Below are 21,203 nucleotides of genomic sequence, written 5' to 3' on the forward strand. Positions count from 1 at the left end.
GCATGGTCTGATCCATATAATAATACTTGCTAGTAATATGGTATATGATTCTAAATACTGATTCAGCAACCTTTACCAGCATAGTTGATTGTGGAAAGTTTTCAATACTTCTATTATAATTAGATTTTTATAGTGTAATGTTTTTAATCTATAGCGGTACTGTACGCTTTCTATCCAGGACTCCCACTGATGTGTTTCTGTTTAATTAGCAATTCATTTGTGAAAACAAATCATTAAACCCGTATGGGGAAAAAAAATCAAACCATCTCCATAATTGAAATCAGATGTCTTCGATTGTCACTAGTTGCATCAAATCCAAACTATCAGACCTCATTATGCATACATGATTAATGTGCTGTGCTGTCTAATCATTAATTATTAAAACAGACCTTTCATTTTATTTTTTTTTATTCTTTTGTACATGAAATTGCAGCTATAGCAATGCATAAATGTTTACAAGAGTGGAATAAACTTTTTCGCATTCAAGAGATTATTAATTTTTGCCTCTGCCCTTAGAGTCAGCCCCTTTCTGTTACGCTTTATAAAAATATAAACTCTTCATGCTTAAAGTAGATTATGTAAACCTTTAGTAAAAAAAAAAACCATTTTATTTGCTAAAGCACTGTATATCAATTGCTGTTTTTTTTTTTTTTTTGTCTCAAGAAAATTCATTTTTTTTTCCTATCATCTCATTGTGTGCTGATCCACTCCAACTTCATTGAATACACTTGAACACATGCATGTGTAGTGCTTACCCCCGGAAGGGGCGGCTGAGAATGTACCTAGGTCTCCCACAAAAGTACAGAGACTGCCAGTCATACAAACACATCCATGCACACCGACAATACAGGCTCTGTCTATGGCAGGCGTCACTAAATGGCGGACCGCGGTCCAGATCTGGACCGAGTTACTGTCCCATCTTGACTCATATTGTGTGTGGGGGGGATGTAAAGGGGGGCAGAAAGGACTACTGGGGGGTGAATAAAGGGGCAGAGAGCCCTACTGTGGGGGGATTGATGTAAAGACCAGAGAGCACTGCTATAGGGGGGAGTGATGTGGGGGTGATGCGACAGGGCCAATGACGATCTTTTCCAACGAAACGCGTAGGGAGTGGCTATGACGTGACGTCCTCGCGCACAACTGGAGCCAGGAGCCCACCGCGGCTGGTTCAGCCTGCTACACTGGAAATTTTATTAGCAATATTGCTCATTTATATGCGCGATTGCCTCAGTTTACTTTTGAGGATTTTACCAGTGCTTTTGCATATTGTAATGTGTTTTATAATTGGTTTTGTGCAAGTTTTTACATACTTCAACATGGAAGTATACCAATTTTGTTTCCTTATTGTGCACATCTAACGGCAGTGAAGACATCTGGATAGAGAGCAGATTTTGAACCAGAGTCCCTATGATGTGGAGTGTGAGCGCTATTCGACCATTTATAACTTAATGGTCCATTGGCCCATCTGGTAAGGGTCTCCTTTAATGGTGACACGTGGTGGATACACATCTTTTCTGGCAGGAAGGAGGAGAGTGGGGACACTGTTAGCAGCAGATCTGTTACACACAAGTTACTATTTTCACTGACTTTCACTGGACTTTTGATTTATAAGTTTGCACTTGGAAGTACTATTTCTTACACAGATTATTATTTTGCACTATAATTTTTTCATATTATTGTGCTTTTCATATATTGTGTTTTTTGTTGATATAGACAGTGGATATAAAAAGTCTACACACCCCTGTTAAAATGTCAGGTTTCTGTGATGGGAAACAATGAGACAAGTAATTTCAGAACTTTTTCCACCTTTTAATGTGACCTATAAACTGTACAACTCAATTGAAAAACAGGGGGGCGAGTAAAAATAAAAAACTTAAATAATGTGGTTGCTTAAGTGTGCACGCCCTCTTATAACTGGGGATGTAGTTGTGTTCAGAATTAAGCAATCGCATTCAAACTCATGTTAAATAGGAGTCGGTGCACACCTGCCATCATTTAAAGTGCCTTTAGTTAACCAGAGAGCTTCCAAAGCATCAGAGGGATCTCATTGTTAAAAGGTATCAGTCAGGAGAAGGGTACAAAAGAATTTCCAAGGCATTAGATATACCATGGAACACAGTGAAGACGGTCATCATCAAGTGGAGAAAATATGGCACAACAGTGACATTACCAAGAACTGGACGTCCCTCCAAAATTGATGAAAAGACGAGAAGAAAACTGGTCAGGGAGGCTGCCAAGAAGCCTACAGCAACATTTGAAGGAGCTGCCGGAATATCTGGCAAGTACAGGCTGTGTGGTACATGTGACAACAATCGCCATTTTCTTCATATGTCTGGGCTATGGGGTAAGAGTGGCAAGATGGCCTTTTCTTACCAAGAAAAACATCCAAGCCCGGCTAAATTTTGCAAAAACACATCTGAATTCTCCCAAAAGCGTGTGGGAAAATGTGTTATGGTCTGATGAAACCAAGGTTGAACTTTTTGGCCATAATTCCAAAAGATATGTTTGGCGGAAAAACAACACTGCACATCACCAAAAGAACACCATACCCGCCGTGAAGCATGGTGGTGGCAGCATCATGCTTTGGGGCTGTTTTTCTTCAGCTGGAACAGGGGCCTTAGTCAAGGTAGAGGGAATTGTAAACTGTTCCAAATACCAGTCAATATTGGCACAAAACCTTCAGGCTTCTGTTAGAAAGCTGAACATGAAGAGGAACTTCATCTTTCAGCATGACAACGACCCAAAGCATACATCCAAATCAACAAAGGAATGGCTTCACCAGAAGAAGATTAAAGTTTTGGAATGTCTCAGCCAGAGCCCAGACCTGAATCCGATTTGAAAATCTGTGGTGTGATCTGAAGAGGGCTGTGCACAGGAGCCCCTGCAATCTGACAGATTTGGAGTGTTTTTTCAAAGAGTGGGCAAATATTGCCACATCTTGACTTGCCAATATTTCCCCACTCTTCTTTTTATTTTTACTCCCCCCCCCCCCCCCCCCCCCCCTTAAAAGATTTCAGTTTGTTTTTCAACTGAGTTGTACAGTTTATAGGTCACATTAAAGGTGGAAAAAGTTCTGAAATTTATCTTTGTCTCATTTTTTTTACATCACAGAAACCTGATGTTTTAACAGGGGTGTGTAGACTTTTTATATCCACTGTATATAGGATTTAATGTAAACGTGGATTTGTATTTGGGAATTTAATGCTACCTCTTATGCCCCGTACACACGGTCGGATTTTCCGATGGAAAATGTCCGATCGGAGCGTGTTGTCGGAAATTCCGACCGTGTGTGGGCTCCATCGGACATTTTCCATCGGATTTTCCGACACACAAAGTTGGAGAGCAGGAGATAAAATTTTCCGACAACAAAATCCATTGTCGAAAATTCCGATCGTGTGTACACAAATCCGACGGACAAAGTGGCACGCATGCTCAGAATAAATAGAGATGAAAGCTATTGGCCACTGCCCCGTTTATAGTCCCGACGTACGTGTTTTACGTCACCGCGTTTAAAACGATCGGATTTTCCGACAACTTTGTGTGACCGTGTGTATGCAAGACAAGTTTGAGCCGACATCCGTCGGAAAAAATCCTAGGATTTTCTTGTCGGAATGTCCGAACAAAGTCCGGCCGTGTGTACGGGGCATTAGAGTTTGTGTATTGGCTGTTGGTATCACATTTGCAAGGTAGCAGCTTTATTTGGGTGTTGGCAAATACCTCAGTGCAGATTCTCTGTTTTAGACACTACTGGGTTCTGCTTGGTGTCCTACTGGAACATCCTGCTAGTGGATCTCTTGTTGGAATCACAGATAACAGGGAGATTACCAAACTTGATGCATGATAAACTTTTTTTTTTGCTCGTGGATATCAATTTTTTTATTTTCTTTGGACTGTTGATGTAACCAAGGACTAGACAAAATATCAAAAAGTTACAAATATTATTTGAATAGACTTCACATTAAATCCATACATAAAAATATTCCAATAGGTTTCTGTCCCTACATTTGTTGTGGATCCCTATATGCAGTGAGGGTAAAAAGTATCTGATCCCCTGCTGATTTTGTACGTTTGCTCACTGACAAATGATCAGTCTATAATTTTAATGGTAGGCTTATTACAACCGTGAGAGACAGAATAACAAAAAATATCCTGAAAAAAAGCATTTAAAAAAATGTATACATTGATTTGCATTTTAACCACTTGGCGCCCGCCATATAGCAAAATGACGGCGGCAAAGGGGTTTCGATTTCCTGACCGGACGTCATATGACATAGCCAGAATATCAAGCCGATGTGCGCCCCCGGGGATCGTCACATCACAACACCGATCTAGGTAAAGAGTCTGACGGAGACTCTACTATGTGATCAGCCGTGTCCAATCATGGCTGATCACAGTGTAAACAGGAAGAGCCGTTGATCGACTTTTCCTCATTCGCGTCTGTCAGACGGGAGTAGAGGATAGCCGATTTGCTGCTCTTCTGACGGGGGGGGGTCGTCTGTGCTGATTATCAGCACAGCCCCCCCACATATGCCCACACTGGACCACCAGGGATGTCACCACCAAGTATGCCACCCTAGACCACCAGGGATGCCAATCAGTGCCCACAATGGATGCCAATCAGTGCCCACAATGAGCATCACTGATTGGCAGGCATTATGGTTTGGCACTGGCATCTTTCAGTGCCCATCCGTGCCGCCTTTCAGTGCCCATCCGTGCCGCCTTTCAGTGCCCATCCATGCCACCTTTCAGTGCCCATCCATGCCACCTATGTGTACCCATGAGTGACGCATATTAGTGCCACCTAATCGCTGCCGCCTTATCAGTGCCCGTCAGTGCAGCCCCATAAGTGAAGGAGAAAACGTATTTACAAAGTTTTGTAATAACAGAAACAAAAAACATTTTTTTTTTTTAAGTTTACGGTCTTTTTTTTTTTTTTATTTCTTTAGCGGAAAATAAAAATTGCAGAGGTGATCAAATACCACCAAAAGAAAAGAAAGCTTTATTATTGGGAACAAAATGATAAAAATTTAGTTTGGGTACAGTGTAGCACGACTGCGCAGTTGTCATTCAAAGTGCGTCAGCGCTGAAAGCTAAAAATTGGTCTGGGCAGGAAGGTGTATAAGTGCCCTGTATTGACGTGGTTAATGAGTGAAATAAGTATTTGACCCCTTCACAAAACATGACTTAGTACTTGGTGGCAAAAACTCTCGTGGCAAACACAGAGGTCAGACATTTCTTGTAGTTGGCCACCAGGTTTGCACACATCTCAGGAGGGATTTTGGCCTACTCCTCTTTGCAGATCCTCTCCAAGTCATTAAGATTTCGAGGCTAACGTTTGGCAACTTGAACCTTCAGCTCCCTCCACATATTTTCTATGGGAATAAGGCTTGGAGACTGGCTAGGCCATTCCAGGACCTTAATGTGCTTCTTCTTGAGCCACTCTTTTGTTGTCTTGTGTTTTGTGTAATTGTCATGCTAGACCCACCCATGACCCATTTTAGATGTCCTGGCTGAGGGAAGGTGGTTCTCACCCAAGATTTTTCAGGACATGGCCCCGTACATCATAACTTTGATGCAGTGAAGTTGTCCTGTCCCCTTAGCAGAAAAACACCCCCAACGCATAATGTTTCCACCTCCATGTTTGACGGTAGGGATGGTGTTCTTGGGGTCATAGGCAGCATTACTCCTCCTCCAAACACGTTGAGTTGATGCAAAAGAGCTTGATTTTGGTCTCTTCTGACTACAACACTTTTGCTCTCTGAATCATTCAGATGTTCATTGGCAAACTTCAGATGGACCTGTACATGTGCTTTCTTGAGCAGGGGGACCTTACGGGCGCTGCAGAATTTCAGTCCTTCACTGTGTAGTGTGTTACCAATTGTTATCTTGGTGACTATGGTCCCAGCTGCCTTGAGATAATTGACCAGATTCTCCTGTGTAGTTCTGGGCTGATTCCTCACCATTCTCATGATCATTGAAACTCCACGAGGTGAGATCTTGCATGGAGCCCCAGACCGAGGGAGATTGACAGTTATTTTGTTTTTCTTCAATTTGCAAATCGCCCCAACTGTTGTCACCCTCTCACTAAGCTGCTTGGCGATGGTCTTGTAGCACATTTCAGCCTTCTGTAGATCTACAATCTTGTCCCTGACATCTTTGGACAGCTCTTTGGTCTTGGCCATGGTGGAGAGATTGGAATCTGATTGTTTCTGTGGACAGGTTTATTTTGTACAGGTAACAAGCTGAGATTAAGAGCACTCCCTTTAAGTGTGCTCCTAATCTCAGCTCGTTACCTATATAGAAGACACCTGGGAGCCAGAAATCTTGTGGATAGGGGATCAAATACTTATTTCACTCATTAAAATGCAAACTTTTTTGAAATGCATTTTTCTGGATATTTTTTTTGTTCTGTCTCTCACTGTTAAAATAAAACTACCATTAAAATTAGACTGATCGTTTCTTTGTCAGTGGGCAAACGTACAAAATCAGCAGGGGGATCAAATACTTTTTTTCCTCACTGTACCTGGGGTCTACAAACTTTCTAAACAAAGGGCCGTTTTTTGTCCTTCAGACTTTAGGGGAGCCGGACTGGCTAGTGAGAGTGGAAATTTTCCTGGCATCAGTGGAAGTAAACCTCATATTTGATATTAAGTGGAGGAATAAGTGCCTCATCGTTTGTCAGTGTCAATGGGTGTTTTACTTGTGTCTATCTTGTAAGGTTACTTTGTGGTATAAGCAAGGAAGCTCAGACCTCAGCAGTGTATGAATGTGCTTTTACTGAACAAAAATGCTTTCAACACAAAACTATCACAATATTAGGACTACAATACAAGACTGACAATGATAACAAGCAAGATTTCTAGCAAATAAGCAGAAACTATGGTCTTGTATGGTCAGTATAAATACGCTTAAAGCAGTTGTAAACCACTGAGTGTTTTTTTTTTTTTTTTTTTTTTTCCCTGAACCTGCAAGGTAAAGGCATAATGTGCTAGTATGCATCACATACTAGCACATTATATGAAACTTACCTGAAAACAAAGCCCTCCAGCGATGCAATGTAATTGCTGGAGGGCAGTGTCCATCTTCACCCGTCTTCCTTCCGGGTCCGCGAACTCCGGCTGTGGTACTGGCATCATTCACGGCACAGGTTTCTAAAGGAACGGCACGGGTGGCCGTTTAGTAAATATTTACAGTACCTATAGGTAAGCCTTTTTTATAGGCTTACCTATAGGTACAAATTATGCCTTTTGAGTTTACTTCCACTCTTATGAAAGTTGCTCAACTCCGGTTACTGTGTGTTCTTGAACTCTGTAGACAACGAGGACTCAGGCTTAATCTATAAGCAGTTGCTGGAGATCAGGCAAAAGCATCTTTAGGTTCTGGCTGGTACAGACCTTTCTTACCTAGACCACTGATAGTGTCACTTTAGATACTCCAATAAATTACATTTGGAACTTATGTGAGGTGTAGCCATTTCTTACTTTGATGCAGACCTACCATCCTTTGGTTTTAAGGCATTATGGAGTCCTCTCTATCAGTCTCTGCTGTTGGATCGTATTTGGGAAGTTTCAGGTTGTCAGGCTTTTGTCGACAACGGTTACAAACTTGTTTACTGTGGTTACAGAGACAATAAAGACATCTGTCAACTGAAATACAACAATAGTGCATTGGTCCCATTGTATCCAATGGCATTTGTTTGAGAAGGCCGCTCAAACACTCAAAAGTAACCTGATTTGTGTTTCTAAGACCAGCTACTAAACAGATTTGTCTTGTACAGTTTTGTCTGATTAAACAAAATCATATATTAAATGCAAAACAGTGGGAGAAATGATGCCCTATTTTTGGCGTAATTGGCAGAATAGTGTCTTGTCAGTGGGGGGAATAGCACCCCAAGGGCTGGATAAAGGCAAGCAAAGGGCCATAGTTTGGGGACCAGTGCTGTATACAGTGTCTTGCAGCACCATTGTACTAAAGTAAGATAGTCCGCCTCAATTTACATCAGTCTTTTGATCTTGTTAGAACTGGTACAGGGATCCTGGTTTTCTCTACGCATTTTGTCAGAAGGTTGGGAGAATAATCTGTACAAACTTATGGTATATAAAGAGATTTAACAATATTTAGTAGCATTCTATAATAACAGAAAGACTCAGCCTCAATTTACATAAGTCTTTTGATCTTGTTAGGGTTATTATAGGAATCCTGGTTTCCCCTTTGCGTTTTGCAGGGAACCCCACTTCAGGTGAATGTGAGAAGAACAATCTGTACAACGCAGCAACAGTCGCTGGCCTAATTCATGCGCCCGTCCCCTAATCTACATACAGGGCACCTGGCGCATGTACTCCAATGGGGTTTTTCTTTATTTTGTTTAAAAGCTTGTGATTAGAGCCGGATGCTCTAATTGGTTTAAAAAAAAGGGTGTGCTTGGGGCCAAGAGCTCTGCGCCCTGAGCCCACCCAGTTGTGTGACATTAGCAAATTAATATTCGCTATTGTCTTCCTGGTTCTCCTCCTGGCTGAGGAAGCGGGTCCTGAGATCCAATTGGCCAAGAGGAGAAGCGATCCTATTGGCCGAGGAGGAGGGAGGAAGGGGAAGCCACGCTTCTGTGAAGCCGAGGAAGGAGGAGACGCAGGGTGAAGCCGCTATCCGCCACCCAGAGGAAGCCCGCGACCTAGATTGGGTAAGTGCTGGGACTGATCAACTGCCGAGGGGGGCGCATTTGTGGCGGACAGATTGCCGCTCCCCCCCAAAAAAATATACCACCAGCCGCCACTGGTACAATGTATGATATATAAAAAGAGATTTAACAACAATATTTAGTAACATTCTTTGGTAGACATAACAAGACTGTCGGCCTTAATTTACATCAGTTTCTTGATCTTGTTAGGAAGGTTATAGGGATCCTGGTTTCCTCTACGTGTTTCAAAGTCAGGAGGATGGAAGAACAATCTGTGCAAATCAATGGTATAAAAAGAGATTTAACAATTTTTAGTAGCACTCTGATAACGTAACAAGACTGTCTGCCTCAATTTACATCAGTCTTTTGATCTTGTTAGGCCTGTTATAAGAACCCTGGTTTTCTCTACGCGTTTTGCGGGGAATCTCACTTCAGGTGGATGGGAGAACAACAATCTGTACAACGTATGATATAAAAAGAGATTTCACAACAATAGTAGCATTCTTTGATAAACTGATCAAGACTGTCAGCCTCAGTTTGTATCAGTTTTTTGATCTTGTTAGAACTGTTATAGGAATCCTAGTTTCCCCTACACATTTTGCAGGGAACTCCACTCCTTAAAAGAGAAGTTACAGATTAAAAAAAAAAAAACTCACCTAGGGGGATGCAACATCGATCCCCCTGCCGACTCTACAGTGAGAACTGAGCGATCAAACACCACTGATTGCTCAGGTCTTCCACTCCGATCTGAGCAGAGAGCTTTTGCTGTCAGTCAGCAGCTCTCTGCTCTGTGGAGGAAGCGGGAGGGGCTTGCTTAGGCTCTGGGCGTATTGTTGCGAGGCTGGCCCAGGTGCCGGTCCAGGTTTCTGGGCGGATCCTGACCATATGATTGGGTTCTTTCCCGAGCCTGGACCAGCTCTGTGACGTCAACTGACTTTAACCCACTGTTGGCTAAAAACGGGTCACAGGAATGCTGAACGAACTGCACTCCGGTGATCCATACAAGTATGGCCAGAAAAGCTTTGGCTATACTTCTTTAACCTCCCTGGCGGTATGATTATCAGATTTTTGATGCTCAAAGTGGTAGAATGTTTTGCATGGAAATTTGGCATTTTATATTGTAGGCCTGTAATTCTTAGGAATAACACAACTAAATCTGTCGAAACCAGAGTCTAGTAGACAGCCCGGGTATGATAAAGTTTGAAACACGAAACCATAAATTATAATAACTATAATTATAACAATAATAAAAATTATTCAATAATGTAATCAAATCAAAAACACTGAAATTTGCTCAATTGCAGAATTATCGCTGTCATTACTTTCAGTGTTTGACGAATTTCCCTACAAATCACTATCGCTCAATTCTGCAAGTGATTCTAATTTATTATCGCTGTTTTCTAGCTGGTCTAAAACCGCTTTTGATGTAAAGGGACACTTTTTTGCTATGGACAAGCTCCAGTTTCCAGGCAGAAAGAACAGTATATATAATATAAAACTGCACGCAGGGCACTGGACAAACCACTGGGGACAATAGGGAGGTGAAATAATTTGATACAGTAATGTAATCTGTAAGATTACAGTGTACCATATGTGTCTTGTGTGTTTTTAACTTTTTGAATTTGGCCCTGTTCTCCGTCCCCCTGCGTCGCAGCGCTTGCAGGGAACGGAGCCCGGCACTGTGATAGATCCGGCGGAGGACACGGCTCTCACACACAGTGGTGGGACATCGCAGGATCCTGAGGACAAGGTAAGTATCTTTGCCTGGATCCTGCAATGCGATCCCAAGTGTGGCTCGGGGTTACCGCTTTCGGTACTGAAAATTCACCCCGAGCCACACTCGGGAATACCGCTAAGGAGGTTAAGGTGGATTAGAGAACAACAATCTTTACAACAAATGATGTAAAAAAAAATATTTAATATAAATATTTGGTAGCATTTTATAATAGAACATGTTGTCTATTACATTTTATATATGTTAAAAATGCTAAGAACATAGCTAGAGTTTTCTTACCCACGTGTACCTAATTTCCTCTTCCAGCCATCCCCTTAGTGTACCCCTGTGCTTGCCCCCAGTGAAATCCATGGTGCAGATCTAGCCCATGTGGGATTTCAGCTATGTTCAGTGCCCTTTATAACCAGTGGTGTCACTAAGGTTGGTGTCACCTGGTGCGATAAAACAGTGTCTGTCCCCCCCGGTCTATGCTTCCCAGCACCTTGCAGGCAGTGCACGGTTACGGGCACACCCCAATGGCCCCTGTTAATTATAGTATAGAGTGCTATAATGGCAGGTTAGGATAGTATAGGGTTGGTATAGGGCAGGCTGGGGTGCTATAGGGCAGGCTGGGGTGCTATAGGGCAGGGTGCTATAGGGCAGGCTGGGGTGCTATAGGGCAGGCTGGGGTGGTATAGGACATGTTAAGGTGGTACAGGGGCAGCTTGGGGTGGTACAGGGGCAGCTTGGGGTGGTACAGGGACAGCTTGGGGTGGTACAGGGGCAGCTTGGGGTGGTACAGGGGCAGCTTGGGGTGGTACAGGGGCTGGTTGTGGTGGTACAGTGGCTGGTTGGGGTGGTACAGTGGCTGGTTGGGGTGGTACAGTGGCTGGTTGGGGTGGTACAGTGGCTGGTTGGGGTGGTACAGTGGCAGGTTGGGATGGTACAGGGGCAGGTTGAGGTGGTACAGGGGCAGGTTGGGGTGGTACAGGGGCAGGTTGGGGTGGTACAGGGGCTGGTTGGGGTGGTACAGGGGCTGGTTGGGGTGGTACAGTGGCTGGTTGGGGTGGTACAGTGGCTGGTTGGGGTGGTACAGTGGCTGGTTGGGGTGGTACAGTGGCTGGTTGGGATGGTACAGTGGCTGGTTGGGGTGGTATAGGGGCTGGTTGGGGTGGTATAGGGGCTGGTTGGGATGGTATAGGGGCAGGTTGGGATGGTACAGGGGCAGGTTGGGATGGTACAGGGGCAGGTTGGGGTGGTACAGGGGCAGGTTGTGGTGGTAAGTGGCTGGTTGGGATGGTACAGTGGCTGGTTGGGATGGTACAGTGGCTGGTTGGGGTGGTATAGTGGCTGGTTGGGGTGGTATAGGGGCAGGTTGGGATGAGGTTCTCTATTCTATTTCTCCAATATTACAGCTTGTGTAACCTTTTTTTTTGTCTGTTAAAAATTAAACGTTGGCGCATCCTCCATGCATATGAGTAATTTGGTCGATTTGCTTCATTCTTATGTTATGCTTTCTTCATGTAAAATTATTTTATTTTTTTTTATCTTGCAGATTGGAAGTCTTGAAGATTATTACCACTTTTATCACAGCAAAACCATTAAACGGTCCACCTACAGCAGCCGTGGGACGCACAGCTTTTTGCAGATGGACCCAAATGTAAGTTTCATTTTTGGCCACGTGGAGCAACTTCATAAATGGTCTATTTTTCTGAAAAGTGGAATGATGGGAAAATGTAGCAAATAAGGATGTAGCCGATGACCATTAGGTATAATTTTTTTGATGCCAGATTTTGGTGTACTTTCTACAGTTATTAATAATCATCCTGTTAGAACTAGGTTGGTGAATCATCTGTATTATTATTACATACATCATGTCACATTTATCCTCTAGCTAATCTAAGAATTATGTATTTATTCTTGTCAGTCTTGCGACTTGGCACCCTGATAAAAAAAAAAATGGGGGAATTACACTACTGTGCAAAAGTTTTAAGCAGGTGTGGAAAAATGCTGTAAATGAAGAATGCTTTCAGAAATAAAAGTGCTAATAGATTTTTATCAAATAAAATGGAAAGTAAATGAAGAAAAAGATATCCAAATTAAATCAATATTTGGTGTGACCCCCTTCTTTACATTCAAACCAGCATCAATTCTTCTAGATGGACTTGCACACATTTTTTTTTAAAGGAGCTCGGCAGGTAGGTTGTTCCAAACATCTTGGGGAACTAAGCACAGATCTTCTTTGGATGTCGGCTGCCTCAAATCCTTCTGTCTTCATGTCATCCCGGACAGACTTGATCACATTGAGATCAGGGCTCTGAGGGGGCTAAACCATTACTTTGAGGACACCTTTTTCTTTACATTGAAGATATAGTTCTTAATGACATCGGCTGTATGTTTGGGGTTGTTCTGCTGCAGAATAGATTTGGATTCAATTACATGCCTCCCTGATAGTATGATATGATGGATAAGTATCTGCCTGTATTTCTCAGCATTGAGGACACCATTGGACACCATCCTGACCAAATCTCCAACTCCTTTTGCAGAAATGCAACCCCAAACTTGCAAGGAACCTCCACCATGCTTCATAGTTGCCTACAGACGCTGATTATTGTACCGCTCTCCAACCCTTCACCAATAAACTGCCTCCTGCTACAGCCAAATATTTCGGAGGTGTGGCTTTTTTGATCGCAATTCTATCATGAAGACCACTTCTACCCAGACTTCTCCAGGCAGTAGATGGGTGTACCTGGGTCCCACTGGTTTCCACCAGTTCTGTGCTGTTGGCACTACTGGATATCTTCCGTGGTGGAATGGAAGTAAGCGTGATGTCTTTCATCTGCTGCAGCAATGTTCTTTGGCTGACCACTGCGTCTACAGTCCTTAACGTTTCCCGTTTCTTTGTGCTTCTTCAAAAAGAGCTTGAACAGCACATCTTGAAACCTCAGTCTGCTTTGAAATCTTTGCCTGGGAGAGACCTTGCTGACGAAGTATAACTACCTTGTGTCTTGTTGCTGTGCTCAGTCTTGCCATGATGTATGACCTGTGACATGAAACTGTCTTCCACAACCTCACCTTAGTAGCAGAGTTTGGCTGTTCCTCACCCAGTTTTAAGCCTCCTACGCAGCTGTTTCAGTTAAAGAGGAAGTTAACCCATCGATTTAAGGGTTTCAAAAAACAGTTACAGAAGTGTTCCGGCCGAAATTATACTTTTTAAATAAAAATACCCCTATAATACACAAGCTCAATGTATTCTAGTAAAGTTAGTCTGTAAACTAAGGTCTGTTTTGTTAGTTTATAGCAGTAGTTTGTTATTTTATAAACTTACAGCAGGCCGTGGCCATCTTAAGTGTGGGCATCTGAAGCCAGACTGTATTTCTTCCTGGATCTCATCCTTGCAGTTCCTGCACATGCTCAGTGCAGCACAAGCAGTGTAATAGGTTTCAGGTCAGGTTTCCATAGCAACGGCGGTGTCAGAGGAAGTTGCCGCCCCTCCCAGAAGGCATTGCAAACAGGAAATGATGCGATGGGCTGCGGCCAGGTAGGAGGAAGTGAAAAATGAATACAGCAGATAAACAGTAGGTGCTGAGAATTTTTTTTTTTAAATATCCAATTCGTTTACAGTGCACAGTTTAGTGAGGGATGCTGAAGAGTTGTAAAAGTGGGTGGAACTCCACTTTAAGTTCCCGTCATGTTTCGGGATTGTGAACTTTCACATTGGTTGTGCTCTCAAACTGTCAAACAATCCAATGGCTTTCATCTGCTGCATCAGCTGTCCTAACTGATCACGTGCAGCATCATGGCAGTTGAAGATTAAACAGAGGCCAAGATGGCAGCTTCCTTGTCGGAAAATGAGAGGAGGGTTTACTTCCACTTTAAAGCGGTGTTCTACCCGGGCAAAAAAAAATAAGTCAGCAGCTACAAATACTGTCTCCCGGAAGTGGGGAAGGGTACCTGTCAACCCCCCCCCCCCGAAAGGTGCCAAATGTGGCACCGGAGGGGGGAGGAGGAATCGGATAAGCGCAAGTTCTACTCTTGGGTGGCACTCCGCTTTAATGACATACATACCTACATATGAAATTGATGATCATTAGCACCTGCTTGGTATAATTGGTTAATCATACACCTGCCTACAAAATGCCTGACTTTGTGCAAGTGTAAGAACTGATGCTGGTTTGAAGCAAAAAGTGTCACCAAATATTGATTTTTTTTTTTTCTTTTTTTTTTCTTTTCTGTTCACGTTTTCACTTTGTATATTGATTTAAACCATTAAAATGTATATTTTGTAAAAATGTTCTTACTTTTCAGCATTTCTTCACACCTGCCTAAAACTCTTGCACAGTACTGTATGTGCAGGTCTAGTCAATGCAAAATTTCCACTATACTCCAACAGGAACGCACCACCCAAAAACCGAAACTTGTACCGTGCAAGTTTTCTACTATTGCCCCTTATGTGCTTTGATGTTTTCTTGCTTCTTTCTTGCTTTTTCAACACAGGAGTACTGTCCTAAAACAGTTTCTGGTGGAGATCCAGCAGATTTTGCGATCTGTAAAGCTGAGTTATGTCACCTGATGTCCTATCTAGATGTTGGTAATGATGCCACTTCTTTTAGTCCTGGATGTCATTTCTGGGTTTGTGCTGCGCCATGTGGAATAAGCGGTGACTTCCAGTCTTGGCTATTCTTGTTTTTGTAGGATGTACAGGGTTACGAGTTGGAGCAAAGTACTTAATTGTTACTACACAAAGGTCATAAGGAGCTTACAGTTGTAGGCCAGGATCTGTATTCATGAAGAGGTGATCCTAGGCACAGTGACTTCAAAAGTGGACACTACTTCAGAGGTTGCTTGAAAACTCAGAATCCAGGAATACGAGAGGATTCATTCAACTTGGTGGAATATCCTATCTCCATTTATTTTTCCCTCCCATATTGGTATGAGAATTATCTTTGTGTTTTGTCCAGAGGTTGAAAAAAAAAATCATGCCAGTACTAAAGTTAAAGGGTAACTCCATTTTCATGGGGGAAAAAAAAATGGCAAATAATAAAAAAAAAACCATATAGCGTATACAATTTCGACTCAAGTCCTATTGTAATTGAATGTAATTAGAATTGACCTTTCCTTTGCAATCTGCAGCCGCTGTAATTTTCTGTGAAATGCAATATGGCCACCTGGAGGTGTGCGCACAAACTTGTGTACATAATGCCCCCCCGAAAAAATATAATTTCCTTTTCATTGCAAGCAGTGGAGGGTGCTGGGTTTTTTTTGGGGGGCAGCAATCAAACCAACCCCCCCCCCCCCCCCGGTGGCGCGGCAATGAAACAGAACCCCGGTCGCTCGTGTGGCGGGGCTGTGGTCTCCCCTCCTGGAGTGCGAGCCGTGGCGGCTCCGATGTCAGCTCCTCCAGCTTGCTCCGCCGTGTCTCCCCGCTTCCGCAAAAGCGCAAGGCATCCAATAGGATGGCCTGGAGCTTTTGCCAATCGGGAAACAGGTCTCACAGACCTGCCTCCTGATTGGCGGGGAGGAACTTCAGTGTGATAATAGCGAAAAATGAATTCACTTGTCACACAACTGGGTGGGCTCGGAGCGCAATGCTCTGGGCTCCGAGATGACCCTTATATGAAGCCTATTAGAGCCTCCGGTTCTATTCAGGTGTTTAAAAAAAAAAAACACCCCACCGCATTGGAATCCATGGTCCGGCACCACTTATATGTAGATAGGGGAGGCGGCGCCTGTGTGCCCTCTATGGATGGGCCGCCACAGATTGCAAGGCTGACGGTTACAAGCATGACCCCTTGCCCTAGACTGTTTACTGAGCCAGAAAGAGTGATTGTTTGCAACCTGTGACAGTCAGCAGTCCCTTAAAGCGGAGTTCCACCCTTAAATTTTTTTTTTCCCTTTTAACTTGTAAACAAACATTTGGAGGAATTTTTTTACCCGAATCAACCTGTTGCTATGTAGTCCTCGTAATCTGCTACTTCCTGGTCCGCGGAGCTCCTCGTGACTTCCTCCCTCGCCTGTGCTCCTGGGAAATGTCATCATTTCCTAGTGGTCTGTGGGCAGTACTGTGGTGATGCCACAACAACGGGGGTGGGACCTTCCTCCATCACCGCCCGTTGTTATGGCGACTTTAGAAACAATCGGCGCTATGGCTGGTGAATCGTGCATGCGCGAGATCGTGAGGTGCATGCTGGTTTACCCAGCATGCACCTCTCCAAAGTTATTCCAAGAAGCGATCTTGATCGGGCTTCACATGCCCACAGTCATGATGGAAATGGCCACAAACGGAGGCAAAAAATTTTACAGTAAGGAATTTATATTTTTGAACAATCGATCATGATCATTGTATACTGTTTTTTTTTTTTTTTTTTTAATTTCTTTAGCAATAATGCTAGAATCAAAAAAAAAAATTTTTTTTTCACCGGAACTCCACTTTAAAGGATTTGTGCTACCATGACTTGCTGCACAGAAATACAAATCAGGACATGTACATTATGGACTCTGTAACGAACCCCCCCCCCCCTCTAGAAGATATCGTACTCTAGTCTCTTGCCTTGAGTGCTAGAAGAACCTCTAGTGGCATCAATGTCGGTTTCCTCCTAGAAGTACAGCGGTTAATGTCTGAGATGAAAGTGCGAGTTGGGATGTGTTTGCAGAATTGTGTGCGGTTATTTAGCGCGCTCCGCGTCTCTCCAGACTTGTAATAGCACTTTTTGTTATGGAGCCCGGTGACATTTCTACCCCCCCCCCCCCCTCCCCATCTCATCGCACTCTCTCTTGCTTTTAAGTTGCCGTATTGTTCTTGTCTATGTGGATTCCGTGTTTGCGGGAAATCTCCACCGGCAAGGGTAATGCACATTAAACAAAATGTCATCCCATTAGCCACCCTTGATGTTTTGTAACCACGGGCTCTTTAGGATGAGACTATACTTATCTCTGAACAGAGGAACTGTTGCCTTTGCTGTAAATTCCCTCGGCTGTCCAGTTCACTTTTCTTTTTTTTTTTTTCCCTCCTCCCGGAAAATGCTTTTTAATGCTCTACTAGTTAATGTTCTTCTATACTTTTTAATGGCTCGTATGGATAGAATTTGATTTTTATTTCCCCAGAAGGTTTACCCCCTTCGCCTCTCACACCTGTTCACCCCGTATGGAGCAGAACAATTTTTACATTTCTGCTATGGACGTGTTTATTCGGCGATAAACATTGTCAATACTAAAGATAACAAGCTAATGCATATATTGATTTTTTTTTTTTTTTTTTTTTTTTTAAGGACAAGCAAGGTTTTCTCTTCATAATATTGCAATAATGATTTTTATTTTTCGCAATCCTTTTGACAAAAATTACAACAAAACTAAAAACACACATATTCTTTATGTTGAGCACTGTTTAAAAATATAGTGTAAATTTGCTGTAAATTTGTCCCATTTTAAATCACAATTCTGGTACAAAGCATTGCAATGTTATTTAGTATAATGTGTAAACAAGGCGACTTCTGAGGCTGCATTCATTTGGCCACAGGATATTGTGTATACATGGTTTTTATTCATTTTTTATAATAGTTTGAAATAAAATATATATTTTTTTATACAATTTTTATGTCATCGTTCCTTTCTGGTACAAGTCCAACTTTTCAGGTCTTTTGTATAGGGATGGGCCGCATACTCCCCGATTTCGGTTTGCACCAGAACACCTCGAAAATGTTCTAACGAACATGCGAACCCTACTAAAGTCTATGGGACATGAAAAATAAAAAGTCCTAATTTTAAAGGCTTATTTGCAAGTTATTACCATAAAAATTGTATGGGGACCTGGGTCCTGCCCTAAGGGACATCTATCAATGCAAAAAAAAAGTTTTTAAAGGAGCATTGATTTTAATGATGCTTAAAGTGAAAAAATAAAATTGAAATATTCCTTTAAATATTGTGTCTGGGGGTCCCCTTAGTATGCCTGTAAAGTAGCACATCTGTGTGATGTATAGAAAATGCTGCAGCAATAATGACATTTTTTAATGGAAAAAATGTAATTTTAAATTAATCGCGGCTGTAACGTATTGCAGGCTCCCAGCAATAGAGATAAAAAAAAATAATAAAATAAAGGATTTGTCAAAAACTGTCTCTTGTGGTTTTTATTTTTTGAGACTTTTGTTGAATGGGTAGGGGTACGATGTACCTGATACCCATTCACATGGGGGGGGCAGTATCTGGGAGCCCCCTTGTTAAATAGATTCCCCTAGATCCGGATAAGCCCCCCACCCACAGACCACGACAACCATCGGCCAGGGTTGTCAGGGCGAGGCCCTTGTCCCCATCAAAGCTCCCTCTCCATGTTGAGGGCAAGTGGCCTGGTATGGTTCAGGAGGGGGGCGCTCGCTCACCCCCCTTTCCTGACCTGCCAGGCTGCTTGCTTGGATAAGGGTATGGTATAAATTTTGGGGGGACCCCACGCCAATTTTTTTAAAATTTTGGCGGTGAGTTTGGGCCCTGCGTCATATACACTACACTGACTGCACTATATACTCTGCACTGCGTCATATACACTACACTGACTGCACTATATACTCTGCACTGTGTTATATACACTACACTGACTGCACTATATACTCTGCACTGCGTCATATACACTACACTGACTGCACTATATACTCTGCACTGCGTCATATACACTACACTGACTGCACTATATACTCTGCACTGCGTCATATACACTACACTGACTGCACTATATACTCTGCACTGCGTCATATACACTACACTGACTGCACTATATACTCTGCACTGCGTCATATACACTACACTAACTACACTATATACTCTGCACTGCGTCCTATACACTACACTGACTGCACTATATACTCTGCACTGCGTCATATACACTACACTGACTGCACTTTATACTCTGCACTGCGTCATATACACTACACTGACTGCACTATATACTCTGCACTGCGTCATATACACACTACACTGACTGCACTATATACTCTGCACTGCGTCATATACACTATACCGACTGCACTATATACTCTACACTGTATGATTATATACACTACACTGACTGCACGCTCAATCCACTAACTAACCTGCCTAATCTCTCTTCATTCATATAGACAGCCGCCGTGTAAGCAGCCTCATATAGTGTGGGGCTTGGACTTAGCGCATGCGCCATGATTGGCCAAAGGCACCCTGGCTTTGGCCAATCATGGCTCTTACAGCATATTGTGCTGTGATTGGCCAAAGCATACAGGTCAGGTGCATGCTTTGGCCAATCAGGAGCCTTCAATGCACTGATCTCACAGTGCATTATGGAGCACATTGCAGCAGACGAACTTCCCGCAAGTGCCCCATATGTTCGTTTGTTCTACGAACACCCAATGTTCGAGTCCAACTTAAGTTCGACCATCCCTACTTTTGTATTAATATCGTCTTAAAGAGGAAGTAAAGCCTCTTAAAAAAAAAAAAAAAAAAAAAAAAAAAAGGCAAAGGCATAATGAGCTAGTATGCATAGCATACTAGCTCATTATGAATTACTTACCTGAGATCGAAGCCCCGGCATTGGCCCTCGTTCGCCTCCTCTGACATCTATCCCGGAGTGACTTCCGGGTATCGCAGCTTCGGCGCTGTGACTGGTCGGAGTCGCGATGACGTCACTCCCGCGCATGCGCGCTGGTGCCGGCACTAACGGCATGATCGCCGTTAGAAACGGCACGCTCAGTGCGCCTGCGCCCGCTGTCTACGGCTCATGCGCCGTAGACATCGGTGCCGCTATTCCTGCAAATATCTCCTAAACCTTTTAGGTTTGGGAGATATTTCTTGCACCTACAGGTAAGCCTTAATCTAGGCTTACCTGTAGGTTAAAGTGGTTGTAATGGGTTTACAACCACTTTAAATGGATATGGTACCATCCTAATACAGCCATTCAAATCTCCCTTTATGCTATATGAAAAGATATTAACAAAATAAAAAGTTTAAATATTAACCACTTGACCTCCGGAAGATTTACCCCCTTCATGACCAGGCCATTATTTGCGATACGGCACTGCGTTACTTTAAAGATAGATTGTGATAGACCAACACAAAGTGGCACATAATTGTGAAGTGGAAGGAAAACGATAAATGGTTTTCAACATTTTTTAATAAATATGTGAAAAGTGTGGGGGGTACATTTTTATTCGGCCCCCCTGAGTCAATACTTTGTAGAACCGCCTTTCACTGCAATTACAGCTGCAAGTCTTTTTGGGGATGTCTCTACCAGCTTTGTACATCTAGAGAGGGACATTTTTGCCCATTCTTCTTTGCAAAATAGCTCAAGCTCAGATTGGATGGAGAGCGTCTGTGAACAGCAATTTTCAAGTCTTGCCACAGATTCTCAATTGGATTTAGGTCTGGACTTTGACTGGGCCAATCTAACATATGAATATGCTTTGATCTAAACCATTCCATTGTAGCTCTGGCTGTATATTTAGGGTCGTTGTCCTGCTGGAAGGTGAACCTCCCCCCCAGTCTCAAGTCTTTTGCAGACTCCAACAGGTTTTCTTTTAAGATTGTCCTGTATTTGGCCCCATCAACTCTGACCAGCTTCCCTGTCCCTGCTGAAGAAAAGCATCCCCACAACATGATGCTGCCACCACCATGTTTCACGGTGGGGATGGTGTGTTCAGGGTGATGTTCAGTGTTAGTTTTCCGCCACAACATAGCTTTTTGCTTTTAGACCAAAAAGATCAATTTTGGTCTCCCCTGACCAGAGCACCTTCTTCCACATGTTTGCTGTGTCCTCCACATGGCTTCTTGCAAACTGCAAACGGAACTTCTTATGGCTTT

The 21,203-nt window shown here is 43.0% G+C and overlaps 1 protein-coding gene across 2 annotated transcripts in view; it reads left to right on the plus strand.

Annotated features, from left to right (window-relative positions):
* Positions 1-21,203, plus strand: part of PCSK6 (proprotein convertase subtilisin/kexin type 6) — a 338,484-nt gene that overhangs the window by 88,812 nt on the left and 228,469 nt on the right. For both annotated transcript variants that reach the window (XM_073618353.1, XM_073618354.1), the window contains exon 2: positions 11,944-12,048. In XM_073618353.1, coding sequence (XP_073474454.1) covers positions 11,944-12,048 — 105 coding nt within the window. The remainder of the gene's footprint in view (positions 1-11,943; positions 12,049-21,203) is intronic.

The sequence above is a fragment of the Aquarana catesbeiana genome, linkage group LG03 (genome assembly GCF_042186555.1).
Source record: "Aquarana catesbeiana isolate 2022-GZ linkage group LG03, ASM4218655v1, whole genome shotgun sequence".
Classification (NCBI taxonomy): Eukaryota; Metazoa; Chordata; class Amphibia; order Anura; family Ranidae; genus Aquarana; species Aquarana catesbeiana.